The sequence below is a fragment of the Notolepis coatsorum genome, assembly GCF_963971535.1.
Source record: "Notolepis coatsorum genome assembly, chromosome: 9".
In the NCBI taxonomy this organism is placed as follows: Eukaryota; Metazoa; Chordata; class Actinopteri; order Aulopiformes; family Paralepididae; genus Notolepis; species Notolepis coatsorum.
Window position 1 is genome coordinate 120,430,458 of NC_140173.1, and position 22,319 is coordinate 120,452,776.

At 44.9% G+C, this 22,319-nt stretch overlaps 1 protein-coding gene across 1 annotated transcript in view; it reads left to right on the forward strand.

Annotated features, from left to right (window-relative positions):
* The window catches only part of pcsk2 (proprotein convertase subtilisin/kexin type 2), a gene marked incomplete at its 3' end in the record, with an annotated part of 151,954 nt that overhangs the window by 46,147 nt on the left and 83,488 nt on the right, over positions 1–22,319 (forward strand). Inside the window, exons 3-5 of the mRNA XM_084321975.1 lie at positions 9,012–9,125; positions 9,468–9,576; positions 10,962–10,999. Coding sequence (XP_084178101.1) covers positions 9,012–9,125; positions 9,468–9,576; positions 10,962–10,999 — 261 coding nt within the window. The remainder of the gene's footprint in view (positions 1–9,011; positions 9,126–9,467; positions 9,577–10,961; positions 11,000–22,319) is intronic.

Below are 22,319 nucleotides of genomic sequence, written 5' to 3' on the forward strand. Positions count from 1 at the left end.
AAATTCTGTGCTTACGTATGGAAATAGAACATTTTCTAAGAAAGCTTGCTAAATGAGGGCCCAGGAGAGCACATGGCATGCATGATATTAAGAAATCATCTAACATTTTTTAATAACAAAGATCATATTCACAAGTAATAGTTTGCTATCTTTTTTTTTTCAAGTAACAGTGTTGAGTAATTATGCTTGACTACCATAATATTACAAGATAAATGACTGAAAACATGAGGTACAATGAGGTAGCTACTTGCCTGTTTCTGGTGTTGTGTTTTCCAAAAGACTTCAAAGTTGTCACTTCCTGTTTCACATGCTTCTATGGATTGAACCATTATTTTGTGGAGGGAGAATGCTCAGTGTAACGGGGTTGAGGGTTACTGAGGGACAGACTAAATAATGTTATTTTAATGAATAATTATTAATTTTTTTTGAAAAAAATCATTACCAGCATTAACAGCACAGATGGATTTTTCTGTTCATAGAAAAAAGTATGGACTTTTTACAAATTTTGTTGGTCATATCCCAAATACATTTTCATGAAATGCCACGAGGGACATGTCAAAATACATGGTGGCAACTGAAATAACAACATAATGCATAATAAAAAAAATTGCATTCTTGCAATGTTTTTACACTTTAATAAAGAGGACATTGCAACTGAAATAAATAGCATTTCAAAGCACATTTTATTAACTGATTAGATAAAAGACACTTAAAAACATCAGAGGGACTCAAATCGGACCGGATTGGTGGAATGACTCAGAGACAGTGAGTAGGGACAATGAGTAGAGACAGAGAGTAGAGAGACAGTGAGTAGAGACAGAGAGTAGAGAGACAGAGAGAGACAGTGAGTGGGTTAACTTAATAGCTCTGTGGCTCCTCTTCTTTCGTTGTTACAATACAGCATTGTAGGATTTGGATGATCCATCTATAGTAGAAACAGTGCAACAATGAAAATACACCATATTTACCAGTGATACATATTCTTCCCTTTCATCTTAGTATGAATTTGAGCTATCACTTGTGAATTAGTTGCCTTGATTCCACCCAAAGTCCTTCATCCTCATCATCTATATATATATGCCTTGAAACATGATTGAGTAGATGGGTATGTGTGATTGGTGAACTTAGATATTTTATTATATAATATTTTTAGGTGTTATTGAGGTGTATTGTATTGTTTTATTGTATTGTATTGTATTAATTGTATTGCATTGATTTTATTGTATTGTATTGATTTGTGTGGACCCCAGTAATAGTAGCCTATGCCTGTGGCAATGGCTAATGGGGATCCGAATAAACTAAACTAAACTAATCTATGTGCTCTGTCCTCTTATACTTGACAATGTGGCAACAATGAGTCACTCTAATTGCCTTTCATCCACCCATGAGTCTCTTTGATGATGAAAACCATCACAGGGAAATTTGCAAGTGTAATCGGGGTGTGTTTTTGTCTGGTATACAATAGGGGATAAAAAGCATCATATTAAAATCTCCATATCTCGCATGGCAGGCAAGGGAGAGGGGCTTAGGGACAGGAGGCTTGACCTCCAGCTGTGCTCCGGGAGGAAGTGAATGGCTCTCTTGATTTAGATGATGTCCCTGCATGGTACACTACAGACACGGATGGAAGTGGCTGGTTTCCTACCCACGGTGCTAAACAGTCAGAAGCGCTCCGGTATCTGCCATTTTATAAAGATCTTGTGTTCCAGGACACCTGATGTGGGGAGTTATTATTTTGGTATCAGGGCTCCAGACTAACTTTTTACATTGGTTGCACCAGTGCGCCTAACTTTTTCATTTAGATGCACCAGCACATAATTTAGGTGCACCCAAAAATTTTCACTGCGCCTCTTGTCGCTGCAATAATACATTTTAAGCGTTACCGTTGCCTTTTTTGTCAGTTCCCATACACATTAGTAATTTCTTAATATGTTATGTAAATTTTGTAAACAGGAATGTGGTGGATTTTTGACGTCTCCAGGGATGGTTAAATGAAATACAGAGACAAGAGATTGGCCTTAAATCAGAGTGCAAACCACCAGGTTCTCCACGGACATCCAGCAGCCTAAAACAGTGTCACACTGCGAATTAGGCATTCTGAAATAATCAAACAGGAGGTAGGAAAGAGACAGCCGGATTACTCACGTTAAATGAATACAATACAGGTTTATTGGAAAAGAAAATATATATATACAGTACGCCCTCACGGACGGACTTTCAGTCTGTCAGAGTGCATATTCACAGGTCTGTCAGAGTGAAAGTGAAGACAAAGCAATATTGTAATGGCTTAACACAGTGAGATAGAGACGCCTCCTTCGATGCATTCTTGGGAGGCTCCAAAAAGGGCTTCTAGCCGGCGCTGACCTTGACAAACTTATCAGGCCAGATGAATGGGTGCCCTGTCTTTAAACAGAAATCATGACTTCACAAAGAGAGAAGGGGGAGGAGGAGGTGGAGGGGGGGGGGGGAGGAGGAGGAGGGGGTGGAGGAGGAGGAGGAGGAGGAGGAGGATGTGAAATTACCCTTCACATTCCCCACTTTGTGCCATTTTTGGCACATCCTGGTAATTTCAACCATCAATATCACTAAACCACAGTCTCAAGACACCATGCAGAACATCAAATCAATCAACATTAATACATCATAATGTCATACTTGGCTAAGTAGGACGATAATTCCAAGCAGGTAATTGCAAAATGTTGCATCCTTAGGTACAATAAAAAAAATTAAAAAAAACATAATAAGGTAGAACAATAACTCTTGAGAAAGAAAGAAGAGGGGGAAAAAAAAGTTCAGGTGCAAATTGAAAAGGGGAGGAGTCCCAGGCCGGGGACACAGTAGCAGTCAGGTGTCTTCCCACTCCTTCACACACAGAACGATATATATCTGTTGCAAGGAGGCTGGATGCCGTTGAGTACAGTAGCAGTCAGGTGTCTTCCCACTCCTTCACACACAGAACGATATATCTGTTGTAAGGAGGCTGGATGCCGTTGAGTACAGTAGCAGTCAGGTGTCTTCCCACTCCTTCACACACAGAACGATATATATCTGTTGCAAGGAGGCTGGATGCCGTTGAGTACAGTAGCAGTCATCTCCCCATAGTTGAATACAGCAGCACACCAGGTGCAGGGAGTAGGGAGGTAGGATATTCGTTGTTTGTACAGGCCGGGGCCGTCGTTGGCGTGGTGGGGTAGGTCCTACTTATGCAAAAGGGCTTGTATTGCCGACTGGGGTGCGTGGTAGGGGTTCCTGTGGATCCCAGCAGCGGTGCGTTCTTATCTTCGTGGCAGGGCGGGGCTATCGCACAGGGAGCTTAGCTGGAGTTCCTGTCCCAGTTGCCCTCCCAGGGCCTCCCCTGATCCCTGGGCCCCGCTTCCGTAGCACCGGCCCTGCTGTGGTGTTGCCATATCATGCGAGATGTTGAGCAGGCGGTTCCTGTTGGACTTGGGACTGAACCTGATTAAGTTGTCGTCGTCCTCTGCGGGTTCATATGGGTATGGTGGCTGGTGTGCCGGTGGAGATGGGGCCCCTAGGTGGTGTGGTTGCCCAGGGACAGCATGGCCCTGCAGTGGGAAGTACGGCCCTGGTGCATATTCGTTATCTTCTTTCTCCTGCGCTGAGAGAAACGCACCATCCTCCCCCTCACATTCCATAGATCTGAGTTCGACAGCATTGATTAATACTGCATCTTGGATGTCATGCGTCGCGTTAATGAGATTGCGCCGGCCAAAGGAAAAGAAATCAAACACAAAAAAAACAACAACAATTTCAAACATGGTCAGTGTGTTACATGTCTGGATATCCCTCATAGTTGTACTGGCTGGAAACAAAGGGGAAAAAAACTGTTTACAGTTAGCTGTCGCCCAAGTTGAAACATGTGGAAATAGTGACCACCAGGGGTTACAAGTTGTAACATGCAATCTTATCTTAACACAGATAGTGACAAAAGCCCACATCAAAGTTGAGCTTCTCGCAGTGTCACGTATGTAGCTTATCTTAACACAGATAGTGACCAAAGCCCACATCAAAGTTGAGCTTCTCGCAGTGTCACGTATGTAGCTTATCTTATCTTAACACAGATAGTGACCAAAGCCCACATCAAAGTTGAGCTTCTCGCAGTGTCACGTATGTAGCAGATAGTGACCAAAGCCCACATCAAAGTTGAGCTTCTCGCAGTGTCACGTATGTAGCTTAACACAGATAGTGACCAAAGCCCACATCAAAGTTGAGCTTCTCGCAGTGTCACGTATGTAGCTTATCTTATCTTAACACAGATAGTGACCAAAGCCCACATCAAAGTTGAGCTTCTCGCAGTGTCACGTATGTAGCTTATCTTATCTTAACACAGATAGTGACCAAAGCCCACATCAAAGTTGAGCTTCTCGCAGTGTCACGTATGTAGCTTAACACAGATAGTGACCAAAGCCCACATCAAAGTTGAGCTTCTCGCAGTGTCACGTATGTAGCTTAACACAGATAGTGACCAAAGCCCACATCAAAGTTGAGCTTCTCGCAGTGTCACGTATGTAGCTTAACACAGATAGTGACCAAAGCCCACATCAAAGTTGAGCTTCTCGCAGTGTCACGTATGTAGCTTATCTTATCTTAACACAGATAGTGACCAAAGCCCACATCAAAGTTGAGCTTCTCGCAGTGTCACGTATGTAGCTTATCTTATCTTATCTTATCTTAACACAGATAGTGACCAAAGTAACCAGGGTTGACTTCTCGCAGTGTCACATACATATAGAGATAAACACAGATAGTGACCAAAGTAACCAGGGTTGACTTCTCGCAGTGTCACATACATATAGAGATAAACACAGATAGTGACCAAAGTAACCAGGGTTGACTTCTCGCAGTGTCACATACATATAGAGATAAACACAGATAGTGACCAAAGTAACCAGGGTTGACTTCTCGCAGTGTCACATACATATAGAGATAAACACAGATAGTATTACATTCAGACGGCCCCCCCCCACTCCTGCTTACCCAACTCGCCGCGACGCTGCATGTAATGCCCGTGGAATGCCGTCCCGACCAGCCGATGCAGACAGACAATTCCTCACTGTCCCAGACGTGGCTGTGTTGTAGAGCGATGAAGAGCCCGTCTGCACCGGCAGGATCGGTTGGCATCCCACTTCAGACACCAAGAATGTGGTGGATTTTTGACGTCTCCAGGGATGGTTAAATGAAATACAGAGACAAGAGATTGGCCTTAAATCAGAGTGCAAACCACCAGGTTCTCCACGGACATCCAGCAGCCTAAAACAGTGTCACACTGCGAATTAGGCATTCTGAAATAATCAAACAGGAGGTAGGAAAGAGACAGCCGGATTACTCACGTTAAATGAATACAATACAGGTTTATTGGAAAAGAAAATATATATATACAGTACGCCCTCACGGACGGACTTTCAGTCTGTCAGAGTGCATATTCACAGGTCTGTCAGAGTGAAAGTGAAGACAAAGCAATATTGTAATGGCTTAACACAGTGAGATAGAGACGCCTCCTTCGATGCATTCTTGGGAGGCTCCAAAAAGGGCTTCTAGCCGGCGCTGACCTTGACAAACTTATCAGGCCAGATGAATGGGTGCCCTGTCTTTAAACAGAAATCATGACTTCACAAAGAGAGAAGGGGGAGGAGGAGGTGGAGGGGGGGGGGGGAGGAGGAGGAGGGGGTGGAGGAGGAGGAGGAGGAGGAGGAGGAGGAGGATGTGAAATTACCCTTCACAGGAATAAAAGGTACAGATAAAAGTTTTTTCTTTATTTAAATTACAAACAAGAAATTGTCATATTACACACAGCAGGTCTTAAAGTTCAGACAAATGGCTTTTAAACTAATTCTCTCACTAAATTCCACTGGAGCTTAAAAATTTAAATAAGATTGCAATAACCTCAATTGTTTAGAAGAAGGGGAAAAAAGTGCTGTGCTTGACTTGGCAGCATAGACCCCTATGAAAAAATAACATTGTATTACAGTTAGCAAAGTCCAATCCTTTTTTATGTCTATTTTAACACATTCAGCTCAGCTCCAGTAACCTAAATCCAGGTTGTATGTCTATTACTCATTATTATTATTATTACTCAACATTAAAACTGAAAATTATATTGAAAAAATTAAACGTAATAATAACAGATTCCATAGTTAGGGCCCTATGCTTATTGAATCTATTTGAATAACTACAGTATTTAAATGTGTTGCTTGTCTTATTTCTGCTTAAACTGGAGTTATTATATAATAACATTGCTGTACCTTATGCATGTGCGTGCTCCACCTCGATGTGGCCAATTAGGATATTGATAGGTCTCCCGTTGCGCAATATGCTGCTGTAGACGAGCTTGCACGCCTTTGCAGAGACGTCTGCATCTCCGTCGATCATGAAGCTCATGTAGATGTTCTCCGCGACCTGAAGGGACTCCTTCTTTTTTAATGTGTCTGCAATCACTCCTATGAACTGGGCACAGGCAGTGTCGTTGCTGTACGTCGGGTTGACGTTTAAGCAGTTTTTTTTCATTAGGGTGATCTGCGATTTGAATCTAGTAAACGCCAGCTTTTCTTTTGCGATATTATAAGCAGTGTTGAATTTGATTTTAATTTCTTCCTCCTCGCTTTTTCTATTTGCCGCCGTCTGACGCTGAAATGCTTCGTGGAGAGGCACTGTTGATGTGCTGGCAACACACCTGTCACGACACAGTATGTGTTTTTTGGAGACACTATGCTTTTTTAATGTTTCTATTCTGAATGTTGATGATCTGACAGCAAACGCAGTACTGCCAGCCATATTAGGACCACACTCCTTGCAATACATGCAAACCATACTGTGTGTCGCTTTATCGTAGCGGAGCCAGGGAAATTGAACCAGCCATTCCTTCCGAAAGGTATATTTTGGTTTCAGGTTTCACAGTGGCACAGTGGCGTCATTCAGTGAATAACGATCAGAGCCAATCAGAGGCAGATCAGGGCTGGTCTTTGCATAATGCACGTTAGAACCAATCAAAGGCAGACATTTTAATTTTTTTTTAATTTTTAGAACGCACATGGCCGGGAAAAAGACGCTACACACACACGCACGCACGCACGCACACACACACACACACACACACACACACACACACACACACACACACACACACACACACACACACACACACACACACACACACACACACACACACACACACACACACACACACACACACACACACACACACACACACACACACACACACACACACACATACACACAGACAGACCTGCTGGGAGGTGCACCAGTGCGACAAGGGAAAACATCCAGTCGCACTGCGCTGATATTTGGTCTCAAAATGCGACCAAAACGGGCGCACCCTGGAGCCCTGATTATGTGTAGCAACAGTCCTTTGTCAGATCAGTAGATTCATTTGGGTATCTGATAAGATATTTATTAGGGCTGGGTGATTAATCACATTTCGATTTAAAATAAAATGTTGGCTTCCCACGATCACGAAAACAAGATACATGAGATAAAACGATTATTGTGCAGTTGCTCTCTTTGACCAGCAGATGCACTTTGATCACCACATTAGGGGCTGGATCCACAAAGAATGGATTGCACGGTGCTAATTGCACCCTTACTTACAATTCATTATGAATTGAAAATGGGGGACCCTGATGTAAACAAGACGAAAGTCTTTCTCTGGTCTGCATGCCCTTAACAATTGTGTGTATTGAGCCGTACTGTATTGTACCCATTCTGCAATCTGTTAATAACATTTTCAATCAATCAATCACCGCGCCATTTTCAATTCATAATGAATTGTAAGTAAGGGTGCAATTAGCACCGTGCAATCCATTCTTTGTGGATCCCGATTCCCGCCCTAGGTCTCTGACACGTACCTGTTTTTTCCATCTGCGAAATATCGCCAAACTTCGATCTGTTGTGTCCCAGGCGGAGCTGGAAATGATTGTTCATGCTTTTGTTTCATCCCGCCTGGACTATTTTAACTCCGGTTTCACCTGCCTCGATGCGTCCACTTTGGGCCGGCTAAAGAATGGTCCAGAATGCAGCCGCAATGCTGCTGACCAGGTCCAGAAAATCTTGCCACATCACTCCCATCTTAATTTCCCTTCACTGGCTCTCCATCAAATTCAGAATTCACTTTAAGGTTCTGGTTATCACATATAGAGCACTACATGGTCAGGCACCTGCCTACATCTGCGACCTACTGCGTCCATACACCACGAACAGATCGCTCAGGTCGTCTGATCAGGGCTTGCTGGCTGTCCCCCGGTCTAGATTGAAGACAAAGGGGGACAGAGCCTTCGAAACCGTGGCCCCCAGGCTATGGAATGCTCTGCCCTTGGAACTTAGATCTGTGGCAGCTAAAGACTGTGCTGTTCAAACAGGCGTTTGGATAATTATGCTCTGTGTATATCCTCTATGTCTTTTTATCTGTTTTGGTTTTCCTGATCTTTCACATTTGGGTAAATAAAGGTTAAATAAATGTAAAACAAATAAATATATATATATATTTTTTTGATAACCGATACCGATAATTTCCGATATCACATTTTAATGCCAATATCGGCCGATAATATCGTTGGCCGATAATATCGGACATCCCTAATAATTATCTTTTACCATGCTGCTATCTTTGCACTTTATTGATGTTTTTACTATGTGAAGCACTTTTTGACCCTGGTCTGTGAAAGGTGCTATATAAATAAACTTTACTTACTTACTCTCATTTAGTCTTGTGTTGTAAATGCAGCGCACCCTTCCCGTCCCATGGCGAGGGAGCCATGGCACATTTTTCCAGTTATTTTGAAACGTCTTTGGTAACTTGTAGAAGACGACAGAAATGCAGCCTTTGGTAAAACAAATAAGTCGTTGTCGCCATATCATGTTCTCAAATCAATGAGAAATCGTGTTTAATAATTGTGATTTCAATATCAATCAAAATAATCGTGATTATGATTGTTTGCCATAATCAAGCAGCCCTAATATTTATATGCTTCCTCCCTCAGGTGAAGAACGTCATTGAACAGGAGGGCTTTGACCGTCAGAAGCGAGGCTACAGGGATATCAACGATTTTGAAGTCAACATGAGCGACCCCCTATTCACCAAACAGTGGTATCTGGTGAGTAATCAGCCCCTGTGCCGCCTGACATTTAGGACCGGCCAACATTCCCCGCTGCTCCCTGAATCAATAGTTGTATAATTTTTGTAATTAGCCTGGCCAAAACATTTCCCCCACGCCATTTCATCCCTACCTTCATATTAAATAGTCTCCGCCCCTCTCGTTTACCCCCGACCGGCAATGTCAGGTTAATGCAGCAAAGTGGCATATCGTTGACATTTTGCCACCCCCCCCCCCACATCACCCGTCCCTATCCTCTATCTCCTTCTCCACATCCGCTCTGTTGACCGATTCCCTAATGGCGGCTCGCCTACTGGTCTCCATGTTGTCTGACTTGATTAGATAAACACCGGGCAGGCGGACGGGACCCCTGGGCTGGACCTCAACGTGGCGGAGGCCTGGGCGCTGGGCTACACCGGCAAAGGAGTCACCATTGCAATCATGGATGACGGTGGGTATTTTTATATACTGCTATGAAAAATTATAAATAGCGGTGTTACTATACACCGGTTTTTTAATCATGCTGTATATCACGTTCACTTCTTGTTCGAGATGGAGAGATGGTTTACGGTGCGTTTGTGTGTGTGTGTGTGTGTGTGTGTGTGTGTGTGTGTGTGTGTGTGTGTGTGTGCGTGCGTGCTCTCGGAGCGGTCTATATGGAGCCAGCCAGTGTGTGCGTGTCTCTCTCTCTCTCTCTCTCTCTCTCTCTCTCTCTCTCTCTCTCTCTCTCTCTCTCTCTCTCTCTCTCTCTCTCTCTCTCTCTCTCTCTCTCTCTCTCTCTCTCTCTCTCTCTCCAGTGTTTGTGTGTGTGTCACTCTCTCTCTCTCTCTCCTTTTTCTAAAGAAAATAAATATCAGGTCCTTCTGTGCCAAAGACCGTCCTCATAATTATGACAAAATTATGAAGATCCGGACAATTGAGGCTAATTAGTAGACAATGCCGAGAATAGGGCAAACTTCTTCAACTGGCTCGTGGCTCAGCTGGAGAAAGTCATCGGACTTCTGGTCAAACATTTTCAAAATAAGGGTCCTCAAAGTCTATTTGAACAAAAACATTATGCGAGTATAGAGGTTTTATCTTAGATAAGACCTTTTATACTGATTTAAGGTTTCCAGGAGTAAGTACTGTAGGCTAATCCAGCCTGACACAGCACTATGGAGGCCTATTACTACCAGGAGTAAATAGGCTAATCCAGCCTATCACAGCACTATGGAGGCCTATTACTACCAGGAGTAAATAGGCTAATCCAGCCTGACACAGCACTATGGAGGCCTATTACTACCAGGAGTAAATAGGCTAATCCAGCCTGACACAGCACTATGGAGGCCTATTACTACCAGGCATAAATAGGCTAATCCAGCCTTACTCAGCATATGGAGGCCTATTACTACCAGGAGTAAGTAGGCTAATTCAGCCTATCACAGCACTATGGAGGCCTATTACTACCAGTTTGTATTTGAAGCTACTTAACCTACAGTTCAAATACATTGCTAAATGTAATGTATTTTTTGTATATTATTTCGCTGTGTGTTTATTACAGCCTCATATAACCTTAAAAATGACAATGATAATTACATGAATTGTTAAATAACTATTAACTATTATTATTATTCTATCTCTAGTATTGGTATCGGTTCAGTATTAGTATCGGCAGATATCCAAATTCAGGTAACATTATTGGTATCGGAACTGAAAAAAGTGGATTGGTGCATCTCTAATAGTAATCAACCTTTAATAAATAAACATTCAATTGAAACGTTTTCAGCTGAAACAGCCAAACATCTATGATGAAAACATGTCATTGTGTTACTGATTCATGTTAAAATCCATTTCCAGGCATCGACTATCTGCATCCAGACCTTGCAGAAAATTATGTAAGTACTTCATCTCTGTCCTTGATTTGAAAGCCTTAACATCTATGCATCTATGTAGTGGTGTATGTGCTGTAAGAGAAGCAGCAGATGAGGTAGGGTCTTATATCCAGGTTTTATATGCTGTGCCAGTGGCAGGTATATTCCAAGTTTCCTTCAGGGCTGCCGAGTCTCCTTGTATTCCTGACGTGGAGACAGGCAGACGGCCAGCCAAGCTGTTTAATGTTAATGCACGCAGCTCAGTGGCAGGCACAATGGCAGGCCGATCTGTCACAAGCGCAGATAATGCCAGGGTAGCTGGCGCTGAATAATGTGACGCTCTATCTTCAGCATACTGATAACACCTGGAAGGACAGAGCGGATTCTGAGACAGAATAAGCAAATACACAGGACTTGGCTTTGATTTGACTTGATGATTTATTCGGTCCGGAAATGTCTTAACCCTTGTGTGGTGTTTGCGTTTTTGTTAATCACCCAATGTGTCTGGTGAAGCCACAACATTGTGTAAAATGTAATGTAATGTAATGTTATTGGGATTTTAAAACAATAAAGCCACAACAATTGATGTAAAAATGCAGATGTTAACTTTATCTTAATTGCAAGCAATCTAGACAACATATGGTTAATATTAGCCATTTACAGCTGCTAGATCGCATCTATCAATAGAAGTGATATTGTTTTTTTTGTGAATCTAGTATAATGAATGAATGAATCATTTATTTCGAACAATACATATAATCAAGAAATAACAATGTAAAGAAATACTGCAAATAAAATAAAATAAATATTAACACATTGACCGCCAGTAGCATGGGGCGCTGATCCCCCTTCATCGCCAGGTCTTTATTCAATGGATATAGTTTTAGACTGCGACATTTGCGAGTGCTTAAAATATATATATTTTTTTTTATCCACTTTTTCTCCACTTTTTCTCCCATTTTCTATTTTTCTCCCATCCCAATTTTTGTATCATCCAATTCAACCCTCCCCTGTCTTTGAACGCTGTTTCATGCCTCCCACAAGCCGGCTGCAATGTGGACTAAGTCATACATCCCCTCCGATACTCGAGGTAAAAGCAGTCGCATCTTTCCACCTGCGCGGCTCGATCTTTCAGTGTCAGGGGTCTGGGCTTTGGAGGGGCCCCGCCCCCGTCGCTTCCTGATTCTACTGCGCAGGCGCACCAACCAACCTGTAGGAGTCGCTGTCCACAACGCCCCATCCCCACCCATCAGTTTCCCTCCCCCTAATACTGCCAATGTGTATTAGTGCGGACGACCAGCTAAACTGAAAGCAATGTGGAGCGCGGGGCTCGAACAGGGAGGCGAACCTGTTCGAGCCCAGTCTCCAGTATTCGTGGTGAGCGCCTTGCCCACTGCACTACGTAGCCGCCCCTTAAAATATATCTTATATTATATCTATGGGTCTAATAACGCCGTCGACCCTCAGTGAGTTGCTTCCAGTCAACATGCCCAAAACAGATTGTTTTTTCATCCGTACATTTCCGTTTTATATCATTTCGAATAGAGTATGGTTTGGGTGCTTTTGAGTAATTCCAGGAAAAAGACGAGAAAAAGGGTTTTACTGTAATCCAGTCATCAAGTTGTAATTTTTCTGCTGATTATCTAATCATCCTGAAATCAACGCTAGATTATCATTATTATTTCTCGTCGTGTATACATGAAATGACCGTCGTAGCGGGGCGCTCGCCCCCCCCCCCCCCCCCCCCCCCCACCGCAGTCAATGGTAATAAGCAGATACATCTACACACAAATAGCTGTGATCGTGGTAGAAATACATATCAGATCAACAATCAAATTTATATATAGTGTTCTTACCTTGTATCTGATGTAATGCAAAAGAAATAATCCAATTATCTGATCGCCATTCCAAATACTGCTTGTGGAGGTCCGTACCACACTACCGACCGTTACATATGGGCGCCTGGCTCAGATCGGCTCCTAAAACACACCAGCCCATTTTCAATGAGATGCAATAGCTCCGCATGGCAGTAGAGGGCGGTGTTGACCGTCTGCCAGCTCAGATAGGGTCTGAAGGGTATACCAGAGGCTGCAGCTATGAATTATGAATAGATATAGCGAATAAACGAAATAACGATCCCAAAAACGAGTTAACTCATTTCTGGCGCTGAGCGCATGGCGGGCAATAACGAGTTAACTCGTTTCTGGTGCAGATTGTGTTAAAGTAAGATCAAATTAACACTGTTAATTTTTCTTATTTCTAATTCATCATCTGCAAAAAAAATCACTTGTCCATCGATCAAGTTAATATAGTCATTACTGTTAATAAATAATTATTATTTTACAATCAATAGGCTACTGTCCATCCAGTATCTTTAGAAAGCCAAATAAAATAATCATGAATGGAATAAATCATGTTTATTTTGAGAAATATAAATAAAACAAGGTGGAGGCAGACAGTGAAGGTACACAGTGAACCCTTTTGTTAATTTTTTACTATGTTTACTTGTTTTCACTTACAATCTCCACACTTTCGAGACCTGAACACTGGGGGGGCCAACAGCGCTGCCAGATATCAGGTGCAAATTGCACACCGTCCGTATGGGCGTGTTTGCGCTAGTATATTCTCTGCGCAATATCTTTAGTGAATAGGTCCTTAAGACGGAGCAAATAGCTGGCGCAAAACACACACAGTTAAAACCCTTGTCACTCCCTGGTACCGTTTTCTACTTTCTTAACTTTTTGTGTGTGTGTGTGTGAGCACAGCGGTGTCTGTGTTTATTATTATTTCATGAAATTGGGTCCGTATCTTCATTTTACATATATTTTCATTATGTCAAAAGATTATGATTTGAAACGCTCTAAAACAAAAGTTATTAGTATAGGGGTACAACGTTGTGCCTGGCGTCCGTTTTCATCAGCTCCACTCCCATGTTAAAAGGCATTTTTTAATCTGCACTCATTTGTTCAATTCTAGATAGAATTATCAAATGCAATCTCTCTACACACTGTCAGTGGTCAAGCTTTCGAGGCATGATTCTGTTAACAATGTAGAACACACGGTGGCGCAATTGCTCTACAGCTCACTTTGCCGGCCACTAAGCAGGTAGGCTGCAGTGATTATGCTGGGGAATGTGGCTGAAGAGCACCATACTGCTCCGGTGGGGGGGGGGGGGGGGGGGGGGGGTGCGAGACAGCGCTCAACACAGAACAACCACATCTCCACCTCTCTTCCGCGTCCTCTTCCCTATTGTGTGTCACAGGCTGACATACGAGCCCCCCAGGCCGGCCCCCCACTTCGATGCGGAACTGTCACTAGGGCTCCATTCGCGGAAGTACTCTGGTGCTCCGCCGTCAACAATCTGTGTTCAGAATTATACCGGGAGATTGAGTAATGCTCGCCCGCAGAATATAATAAGAATAATCAGCGCTTACTAACGTTTAGCGTCTCCGCTATTTCTGACCGAATTAGTCAACCTTTCTTTTTTATAATGGCAGATTCTTATTCACAGGGATTTTGTCGAGTTTACACACGCTGTAATGTGGTATCAAAAATGTATAGAAATATGATGAATATGACTGTTTCTCAGTTTTTTTCAATAAAAACGGACGTGGTATCAAACGAACACGAATTTAAGTGGTTAAAATTCTGAAATATTTGTAATTTGTTACAGATATCTTGAGATTAGGCTATTCATGTTAATCATGGGGACATTTAAAAAAAAAAAAAGTAAACAGTTAAAATTATATGGCTTTGATCATTTAATCTCTTAAACCCAGTGAGTGTCAAAATCCTAGGGAGCCACAAGGGGTGCTATTAGCTGGCGCTAGGGATGTAACGATACGTGTATTTATCCCGCGAATTTACAGTACGGACGTCACGGTGCGGTATGTGCAGCCATACGAAGAATACATCTCATACCACTAGGTGAAACTAGGGTTGCACATTTTACAAATCTATGCTCAATATCTTTACTTTACTTTACACTGGCTTATATTGATCTTTAACGTTGAATATTAAGCTTGTATTGCCAAATTTAGATGATGAATAACCACCACAGCAAATTATTATATTTAATAATAATATTTATAATAATTATTATAAATATATAATAATAATTATTATATTTGTTTCCTGTTGTAACAAACTCGACCCCAATACCGAGGTACGTACCAAACCGTGGCTTTTGTGTACCGCTACACCCCTAGCGGGCGTAATCCTTTCTTTGTGAATTTGCCAGTGGGTATGTAAGGGCCCTTTCTCACTCACTCATTCTGTCCGTTCCGGTCGCGTACCGCCCTCCTTCCGGGTCAGAGTGCAAACCCCCCCCCCCCTCTCCCCCCTCTAGTTTGTGTACACACTGCAGTCTTGGTTCGCTTCGGGTTCTGTTTACGGTTTGCCTTTTGAGCGTTTACGCTTGCCGTAGGCGATGACGTCACGTTCGAAAATGTAAACAGGAATGTCTTAACACGACTGCGGACTCTGGATGCTGATATAATGAACAAATTGCCAATAAATATGAAGTTATATTTGAACCTCTGTTGTCAAGCCTTGTCAATATAACCCACCCCATTTTATCACGAATGGATGGTGTTGTAGAGTCCTCTTTTGAGCGTTTTAACGATAGCGCTAAGCTAACGGCTAAACGCTAGTTAGCTTAGCCTTTTACTAGTAACATTGCTGCATCGATTATATGCATTATATTGAATGTCATTGATCTACTGGTCGACCACGGCCGACTGGTTGGGCACCACTGGTCTAATAGAAATAAATTCATTCGAACAAGAAAGTATAGTATACAGCAATGGCTAACGGCTAACGCTAGTTAGCTTAGCCTTTTACTAGTAACATTGCTGCATCGATTATATGCATTATATTGAATGTCATTGATCTACTGGTTAGAGACATTAGAGACAACACCGTGTGTATTAAACAACGGTGAATAGATGACTGGGCCATTTGTTTAATGCTTGTTAAGATTGAAAGAGGAGCTCTGAGCTAACACGGTCTGATAGCTAACGTTAGCCAGCTGCTCATGCAATCGCCGAATCGGTAATGCTAGCAGAATGAATGGATGTAAACTTTATTTAACATATTGCATATGGGTACAATACAATACGGCTCAATACAAACAATTGTTAAGGGAATGCAGACTGTTGTAGCTTGGACTGGGGTCCTTATAACAATAACTTCATGTTTTCATCTACTTGTTTTTGGCTGAGGTCTGAACTCTCAAATCGCCCATAAATATTGTTTTTGTGGGTATTCTCCAGTTGTTGCTGTGTGGTGTTATCTGCCCAAAATTCAAGCAAGCATGACAGTAACGACGTTGTGTGTGTCACGCCCCCCGCACCGCACGGCGCGATTCCGAGACCACCTCATCGAACAGATCCCGTTCAGCGGGGGGTGAAACGAATCAGCGCCGTTTCACATCGCAAAAGGGGTGAGTGAGAACACTCCCCCCCGTTCTCGGGAGCAGTGATTCGATCTCCAAACGTGAGTGAGAAAGGCCCCTAATATAAATGTGGAGGGGGGGCACAGTGTGCACTCAGTGCCAATGTGTTCTTTTACATGTTCTTCACATAGAATGAGCCATGGCCAATGAGTCTCAGGTAAATAATATTTATTGAATAATTTCTCTTCATTAAACATTGAAAACCGGTCCCACAGACCAAAACACCACACAATAGTTAAAGGTTGGGTTTACTATTTTTCACTGATCACATTAGTATAGAAACATTGCACTGTGCTGCATCCTCTCACCAGGCTCCAATCCAATGGGGCATGTGTTTTAGCCTTCAAAAACCATGATACATGTCCTCCAAAAAACCATGATACATGTCCTCCAATAAACCATGATACATGTCCTTCAAAAACCACTATACTGTATATGTCCTTCAAAAACCACTATACTGTATATGTCCTTCAAAAACCACTATACATGATCTCCAAAAGCCACGATACATGTCCTCCAAAAACCACAATACATGTCCTCCAAAGACCACGATACATGTTATTTGACAAAATATGTATCCTTATCCTTATCCTTAATCAGATGTTATTTTTTATACTGCAAGCTTCTTATTTTGGAAGAGGTGTAAAAGGTTTATCACAGATTTTGAAGGCTAAAACATGATGGCAATAAAACACTTGCCCTATTAGATTGGAGCCTGTTAAGAGTTCAGCTTTAGTTCTCAATTCTAAAGCAATTTTCGAGAAATTATGGGCTGTACTACTAGTCAACATCATGCGAGACAATCTTTAAATATGAAAAAAAAGACATTCTGTGGGCCCACAAAATCAGTCACCCATCCATTGTCAATGGAGAAGCTCCAGATGTCTTCACAAGTTTGATTCTTACTTCTCTGGTTTCTGGCTTTGGGAGAGAGCAGTAGACATGTTCACAAATATTGATTTAACTTCCCTAAGTCATGGAAATAACATTGGAATAATCAATTGAACTCTCTTTTAACTTTTTGGTGGTTGAGTAGGCATTTGTTGGGTACCCCTTCAGTAACTCTGAACCCCACTGCCTATACTCTAGGGCAGTGGTCAGCAACCTCAGGCACGAGTGCCACCATTGGCACGCGGTATCTAAACCAATGGCACACTAGCAAGTGTGTAAGAGTGGAACCTTTTTGGAAATGTTGAAGTGTCCTCTCATCCTTTCACAGCCACTGGCAGTTGCACAGTCTGTTATTTAGGGTAGGTTGACCGACATCAGGGATATTTCAGGGTCAGAGCCAATCAGAAGGGTCAGTCTGTTGTTTGCCGAACATTGAGTGTTAAACGCCAAACATGAGAAAACTTTAAAAGATGATGCAGACAAGGCTGAATGTGTCCAGGTACAGCAAGCAAGCATCTTGTGAGGTTTTGTCCGCTGCTCACCAACTTTCTCTGTTTTCTTTAAGCCTACTGTTTAGGAATTCCCTTCTCACTCACTCTCTCTAGCCCCCACCCTCTCGTTCTTTACTCTCGTTTACTCTCAGTGGCCACACCTGGACTACCTGTCATTATGTGTTTGATTGGTCTGGTGCCGAACTCACACTTTTAGTTCGATTATCAATTACCTCTCGCACCTGTGGTGGCAGGCTAATTAGTTCCCCTGTGGGCTTTAAATACCAGGGCTCTTCCCCTCGTTTCGGCGTGGGGTCGTGTTGTAAACATGCCGTATCATATTCTCAAACATCAAGACTCCTTCGGGAGGTCCTCTGTTCTGCCTATGCTGTTTTGATTCTCTGGCGTAGAGATGTTGCTCCAGCCTCCGCCTGCTGTCGCCGTTGCCTGAGGGGGAGACTGGTCTGCGCTCCCTAGACTTCCACGGGAGGCATCCCAGTGATCCACTTCAGACCCCCACGCAGCTATCGACCTGACGCACATCCAGACCAGCGCGCAGACGCGCATCTTCCAGACCTTCGAGCTTGGCACGCTCCTCCGTACCAGCGCACAGACGCGCATCTTCCAGACCTTCGAGCTTGGCACGCTCCTCCGTACCAGCGCACAGACGCGCATCATCCAGACCTTCGAGCTTGGCACGCTCCTCCGTACCAGCGCACAGACGCGCATCTTCCAGACCTTCGAGCTTGGCACGCTCCTCCTTACCAGCGCACAGACGCGCATCATCCAGACCTTCGAGCTTGGCACGCTCCTCCGTACCAGCGCACAGACGCGCATCTTCCAGACCTTCGAGCTTGGCACGCTCCTCCGTACCAGCGCACAGACGCGCATCTTCCAGACCTTCGAGCTTGGCACGCTCCTCCGTACCAGCGCACAGACGCGCATCATCCAGACCTCCAAGCTTGGCACACTCCTCCACGCAGACGCACCCCAGATGCGTCTCTCGGTTCCGGCGCGCACTCCAAGCAGGGGCGCACCACTCTGACCTCGGCTCGGACAGCCGGCTCCCCGGTGGCGACGCTCTCGCCCCGCTGCCTGTTCCAGCACCACTCTGACCTCGGCTCGGACAGCCGGCTCCCCGGTGGCGACGCCCTCGCCCCGCTGCTGTTCCAGCTCCTTTACGCATTATACGCATTACGTCTGGGTGAGTTTATTTGACTGTCTTGATCATCTCCGTTTTCGTGTGTTTCTTAACACTGAAGATAACCACCTTTTTAATCAGACAGTCACTCACCCAGCGTGTGCCTCTGTTTGTTTTCACTGGGATATTATTTTGGACGTTACATCTCCCACTGTGTGTTTGTTCACACCGAAGATAGTATTCACTTTTGGATTGTTTTTGGAACTTTGCTCTTTGTGTATTTTACACAAAGATAGTTTTTACTTTGATAACTTTTGTATTTGGACTAGTCACCTCTCCTGCATCTGCTCTGTTTTCCCCTTTGTACTTTAACCCTCTCCTCTCTCCCTCTCGGCCGCCGTTACCCACCTCGGAGATCTGCCGAGAGAGTTCTGCAGAGCGGCCCTGATGTTTCCCACCAGTCCTCCCAGTCCTCCCTGTCCCCAGCCCGCCTCCGCGGGCCTCTGTCCCTGTTCTCCCCTTTCTAGTCCTCCTCGTCCCCAGCCCGCCTCCGCGGGCCTCTGTCCCTCTGTCACCAGAACCTGGCCCTCTGTTCCCCAGAACCTGTTCCCTATGTCCCCCAGTACCTGTCCCTCTGTCCCTAGTTCTCCCCTCTCTAGTTCCTCCTAGTCCTCCCGTCCGGTCCTCCTAGTTCCTCCCTGTTTCTTCCAACCTTCCCCTAGCGTTCCGTTAGCCTTCCCTTAGTGTTCCCTTAACCTTCCCCTAGCATTCCCTTAGCCTTCCCTTAGTGTTCCCTTAACCTTCCCCTAGCGTTCCCTTAGCCTTCCCTTAGTGTTCCCTTAACCTTCCCCTAGCGTTCCCTTAGCCTGTTCCTTCCCCTCTTGTTATTTCCAGTATTTTGTGTTTCTCCCTTAAAGGGACAGTGCCGGTTTCCCTTTGTTTCAATAAATGCCCGTTTCTTGGCTTACCCTCATACCTGTCTTGTGTTGTGCGATTGGGGTCGGTTACAAACCATAACAGTACGACCCCACCAAATCGACGACCCCAGCCAGCACAGACGGTGTATGTTGAGTTTGCCTTTTTTTTTCTTGTTCCCTCTAGCTCCCCTGTTAGCTCCCCTGTTAGCCCTGTTGGCTTCCCTGTTAGCCCAGTTTAGCTCCCCTGTTAGCCTGTTGGCTCCCCTGTTAGCCCTGTTGGCTTCCCTGTTAGCCCTGTTTGACCCCCCTGCAGCTTGTTAGGCCTCTACTACCAGCATGGCCCCTGTCTGCTAGCCTTGCCCCGGCTGCTAGCACAGCCTCTATGTTTATGCAGCCCTTGCTGCTGGCATAGGCCCTGTAGCTAGCCTTGCCCTGGCAGCTAACCCAGTCCCTCAGCAGAGCCCCAGTCTGCTAGCTTAGCCCCGGCTGCTAGCACAGCCTCTATGTTTTATGCAGCCCTTGCTGCTGGCATGGGCCCTGTAGCTAGCCATGCCAGGCAGCTAACCCAATTCCCTCTGCATGGCCCCGGTCTGCTAGCTTGGCCCCTGCTGTTAGCACAGCCTCTATGTTAATGCAGCCTTGCAGCTGGCATAGGCCCTGTAGCTAGCCAGGCCCAAGCAGCTAACCCGGTCCCTCTGCATGGCCTCCACTTTTTTGTGTAGCATCTCACACTGCTAGGACTGCCCCTTCAGCTAGCAGGGTCAGTTTTCTCCCACTGCTAGGACTGCCCTTTCAGCTAGCAAGGTCAGTATTCCCACTGCTAGGACTGCCCTTTCAGCTAGCAAGGTCAGTATTCCCACTGCTAGGACTGCCCTTTCAGCTAGCAAGGTCAGTTTCCCTACTGCTAGGACTGCCCTTTCAGCTAGCAAGGTCAGTTTATCTCACACTGCTAGGACTGCCCCTTCAGCTAGCAGGGTCAGTTTTCTCCCACTGCTAGGACTGCCCTTTCAGCTAGCAAGGTCAGTATTCCCACTGCTAGGACTGCCCTTTCAGCTAGCAAGGTCAGTATTCCCACTGCTAGGACTGCCCTTTCAGCTAGCAAGGTCAGTTTCCCTACTGCTAGGACTGCCCTTTCAGCTAGCAAGGTCAGTTTATCTCCCACTGCTAGGACTGCCCTTTCAGCTAGCAAGGTCAGTTTTATCCCCACTGCTAGGACTGCCCTTTCAGCTAGCATGGTCAGTTTATCCCCACTGCTAGGACTGCCCTTTCAGCTAGCAAGGTCAGTTTATCTCCCACTGCTAGGACTGCCCTTTCAGCTAGCAAGGTCAGTTTTGCTCCCACTGCTAGGACTGCCTTTTCAGCTAGCAAGGTCAGTTTATCCCACTGCTAGGACTGCCCTTTCAGCTGGCAAGGTCAGTATTCCCACTGCTAGGACTGCCCTTTCAGCTAGCAAGGTCAGTTTATCTCACACAGCTAGGACTGTCCTTCCAGCTAGCTTGTTCTCTCATGCTGGTCCAGCCCTGTCTGCCAGCCTAGCTCCGGCAGCTAGCGCAGCCTCTATGTTAATGTAGCAGTACAGCTGGCATAGGCCCTGTAGCTATCAGTGCCTTGGCAGCTACCCTTTCCCCCTGCTAGCCTAGCTCGGCAGCTAGCGCAGCCTCTATGTTGATGTAACAGTACAGCTAGCATAGGCCCTGTAGCTATCAGTGCCTTGGCAGCTGCCCTTTCCCCCTGCTAGCCTGGCTCGGCAGCTAGCGCAGCCTCTATGTTGATGTAGCAGTACAGCTAGCATAGGCCCTGTAGCTATCAGTGCCCTGGCAGCTACCCTTTCCCTCTGCTAGCCTAGCTCCGGCAGCTTGCGCAGCCTCTATGTTGATGTAGCAGTACAGCTAGCATAGGCCCTGTAGCTATCAGTGCCCTGGCAGCTAACCTTCCCTCTGCTAGTCCTTTTCCCGGTGCTACCATGGTTACCCCTCTGCTCCTCTAGTTACCCCTCGGCTCCTCTGGTTACCCCTCTGCTCCTCTAGTTACCCCTCAGCTCCTCTGGTTACCCCTCAGCTCCTCCAGTTGCCCCTCTGCTACCCTAGTTACCCCTCGGCGACCCTGTTTCTTTTGCTAGCCCCACTCTTGTGGTGGCTTCCCCTGCTGGCTTGGCCAGTACCTTTTGTTTTTGCCTTGTTTTGCCCCCTGCCACTCTGTCTGTATTTTTTTTGGGTCGCCGGGTGGCTCCCGTTGAGGGGGGGGTACTGTGAGGTTTTGTCCGCTGCTCACCAACTTTCTCTGTTTTCTTTAAGCCTACTGTTTAGGAATTCCCTTCTCACTCACTCTCTCTAGCCCCCACCCTCTCGTTCTTTACTCTCGTTTACTCTCAGTGGCCACACCTGGACTACCTGTCATTATGTGTTTGATTGGTCTGGTGCCGAACTCACACTTTTAGTTCGATTATCAA